This window comes from Gymnodraco acuticeps, unplaced genomic scaffold, assembly GCF_902827175.1.
Source record: "Gymnodraco acuticeps unplaced genomic scaffold, fGymAcu1.1, whole genome shotgun sequence".
Lineage (NCBI taxonomy): Eukaryota > Metazoa > Chordata > Actinopteri > Perciformes > Bathydraconidae > Gymnodraco > Gymnodraco acuticeps.
In genome coordinates this window covers 33,417-36,499 of record NW_022991572.1, presented here as the reverse complement: position 1 = coordinate 36,499, position 3,083 = coordinate 33,417, and the positions used below count along the sequence as shown (strand labels likewise).

General features: G+C 41.8%; 1 protein-coding gene across 2 annotated transcripts; it reads left to right on the top strand.

Annotated features, from left to right (window-relative positions):
- Positions 1 to 236: 236 nt before the first annotated feature.
- On the top strand, positions 237 to 2,801 carry LOC117533605 (ribosyldihydronicotinamide dehydrogenase [quinone]-like). 2 transcript variants are annotated; one of them, XM_034197454.1, is made up of 6 exons: positions 237 to 344; positions 474 to 641; positions 719 to 849; positions 928 to 1,041; positions 2,242 to 2,343; positions 2,451 to 2,801. In XM_034197454.1, the coding sequence occupies exons 1-6, from the start codon at positions 341 to 343 to the stop codon at positions 2,748 to 2,750; spliced, it is 819 nt and encodes a 272-aa protein (XP_034053345.1). In that variant the 5' UTR covers positions 237 to 340; the 3' UTR covers positions 2,751 to 2,801. The 2 variants fall into 2 exon arrangements, with proteins under 2 accessions (XP_034053345.1, XP_034053344.1); XM_034197453.1 differs by having other exon boundaries at positions 719 to 1,041.
- Positions 2,802 to 3,083: the final 282 nt, after the last annotated feature.

Sequence of the window (3,083 nt, the reverse complement as noted above, 5' to 3'; positions counted from 1 at the left end):
GTCCTGTGTTAAAAACAGGTTATTTCTGCAGCTGGATAAACACATACACATACTTGGCTTGTAGTGGTAGAAAAGTTCCTCCACATTTAAAATGCTGCCGAAATTCAGTGAATACATGTAAAGTAGATACTAGATTGATGAGTCCTGGTAGCAGCCATCTGATTGGTCAGTGACCTTGATTGCTGATTGACAGCACCTGTGAGAAATGAGCCAGAAGGCAGTATGTTGAGTGGTGTGGAGTATAAAAGCAGCTTCTTCAGTTTGCTCTAGCATGAGCCACCCTTTCCTTCAACACACAGTCTAATTGTAAAATCCAGCATTTACAATTTCCTGCTTCAAAATGGGTATGTTTTTAACTTTGTGTTCTTGTATTTGCTGAGGGCTTGAGTGTATAGATCATGTTCACATTGAATCTAATACATGTGTTTCTGTTCTGATGTGTTCTCATTGGAATCATGTATTTCTTGTTTTAGTGTCAAAGAAAGTGTTGATTGTGTATGCACACCAGAGCTCTGGCTCCTTCAACTCTGCAGCCAAAGACGCTGCGGTGGAAGTTTTAACTGCTAAGGGCTGCGCAGTAGAAGTATCTGACCTGTATGCCATGACGTTTAAGGCCACTGCTACAGCTGAGGACATCACTGGTAAATACCTCACTGAAAATAAATAGTTTAGCTTTCAAACTGGTCTTCAGACTCGCAAACATTTATTTTCCCTGCAGGAAAAGTTAAGAATGCGGATCACTTCTGTTACGGAGAGGAGACCAAACTGGCATGGGAGGCGGGAAAGCTTACTGCTGATATCTCTGAAGAACAACGCAAACTCACTGAGGCCGACCTCGTCATTTTTCAGGTAGAGCCAGAATTGTTATGTTTCTGTTTTGTTAAGCCATGCCTCTGTTATGAACTAACCTTAAGCCCTACTTCTCAGTTCCCCATGTACTGGTTCACTGTTCCTGCCATCATGAAGGGCTGGATGGACCGGGTGCTCACACTGGGCTTTGCCTTCACCCACGAGAAGCGCTACAGCCAGGGAATCTTCAAGGTAACAAAGCAAATCAAGAGGTTTGCCTTATTGTGGGGTACCTCAAGGCTCCATCTTGGGGCCTCTTCTCTTTAACGTCTACATGCTACCACTGGCTCAGATAATGAAGAACAACAAAATAAGTTACCATAGCTATGCGGATGACACACATTTACGTAACAATTTCACCAGGAGACTATGCTCCAATTCAAACACTGAGTAAGTGCATTGAACAAATCAATGACTGGATGTGTCAGAATTTTCTCCAATTAAACAAAGATAAAACTGAGGTAATGGTTTTTGGAGCCAAGGCAGAACGTATAAAGGTTAGCGCTGAGCTTCAGTCTGCAATGTTCAAAACAACAGATAAAGCCACAAATCTAGGTGTAGTCATGGACTCTGACCTGAGTTTCAACAGTCACATTAAAACAGTTACTAAATCAGCCTACTATCACCTAAAGAATATATCTAGGATTAAAAGACTAATGTCACAGCAGGATTTGGAAAAACTTGTCCATGCTTTTATCTTCAGTAGACTCGACTACTGCAATGGTGTCTTCACAGGTCTCACTAAAAAATCTATTAGAAAGCTGCAGCTGATTCAGAACGCCGCTGCTCGAGTCCTCACTAACACTAAGAAAGTGGATCACATCACTCCTGTTCTGAAGTCTTTACACTGGCTTCCTGTGGGTCAAAGAATAGATTTCTAAATAATGCTGCTGGTTTATAAAGCACTGAATGGTTTAGGCCCAAAATACATTTCTGACCTCCTGCTAAATGATGAACCATCCAGATCTCTCAGGTCTTCAGGGACTGGTCAGCTTTCTGTCCCCAGAGTCAGAACTAAACATGGAGAAGCAGCGTTCAGTTATTATGCCCCAAATATCTGGAACAAACTCCCAGAAACCTGCAGGTGTGCTGCAACTCTGACTACTTTCAAATCCAGCAAGAAGACTTTTCTTTTTGTCGCTGCTTTTAATTGAACTATTCATATCTTAGACTGCACTGTAACTTTTATCCATGTACTTTTTCTTTTAATGTTTATTTTATTAGCTTTTCTTTTTAATGACTGATTTTAAATGCCATTTTCTTAATGTCTTTCATTTTTTGTAAAGCACTTTGAATTGCCTTGTGTTGAAAGATGCTATATAAATAAACTTGCCTTGCCTTATTGTGACGCTATCTCTCCCTACTTACAGTAGATCTTGTCTTTTTCCACAGGACAAGAAGGCCATGCTCTCCTTCACCACTGGGTCTCAGGAGTCCATGTTCAGTGCAAATGGCATCAATGGAGACATGAATGTCACTCTTTGGCCACTGCAGGTATTTTATTTGGACGAATGATTATCAAAATGCTGTTCCAGAGGAAACTTATTTATTGTCTGCATCAACACCCATTATTATTTTTGTTACCCTTCCTTTTCCTCCAGAATGGCATCCTGCACTACTGTGGCTTCCAGGTTCTGGCTCCTCAGATCTTCTGGGCCCCGTCTCACGTTTCCTCTGAGGCACGCGGTACCATGCTGGAGGGCTGGCGCACGCGCATGCAAGGCCTCCTGGGAGAAAACCCACTTGCTTTCACTCCCTTGGACTGCTTTGATGGGGAGAAGGGTTACCAGCTGAAGCCTGAGGTCCATGAGAAACATGCCGCCAAGGAGTTTGGACTGACCGTAGGGATCCACCTGGGCAAGGCCCTGCCACCCAACAACCAGATGAAAGCTGGAGTCTGAAGAGTGAATGACTGTTGTTGTTTTTTTTTATGATAAATAAAAGATGGTTAATATGTTCTGAATTTATGTTGAATACTTGGAAACTGTGTTGTAGTTCAAATGGCTGGGGTTTGCAGATACAATAATTGGAGCCAATAAATCAAGTAAAGCACTTATATTTATATAACAGTTATTTGACTCATTCAGCTTTAATGGCAATGCACACAATATGTCGTTATGGCAACCGGTTGTATACAATTTTCTTTAGGTTTACCAATGTTAAGTATTGCGACACGACGTCCATCAAACTCCTGTTGGGAAAGATTTCACTGATTGCTAAACTTGGAGCCAAGT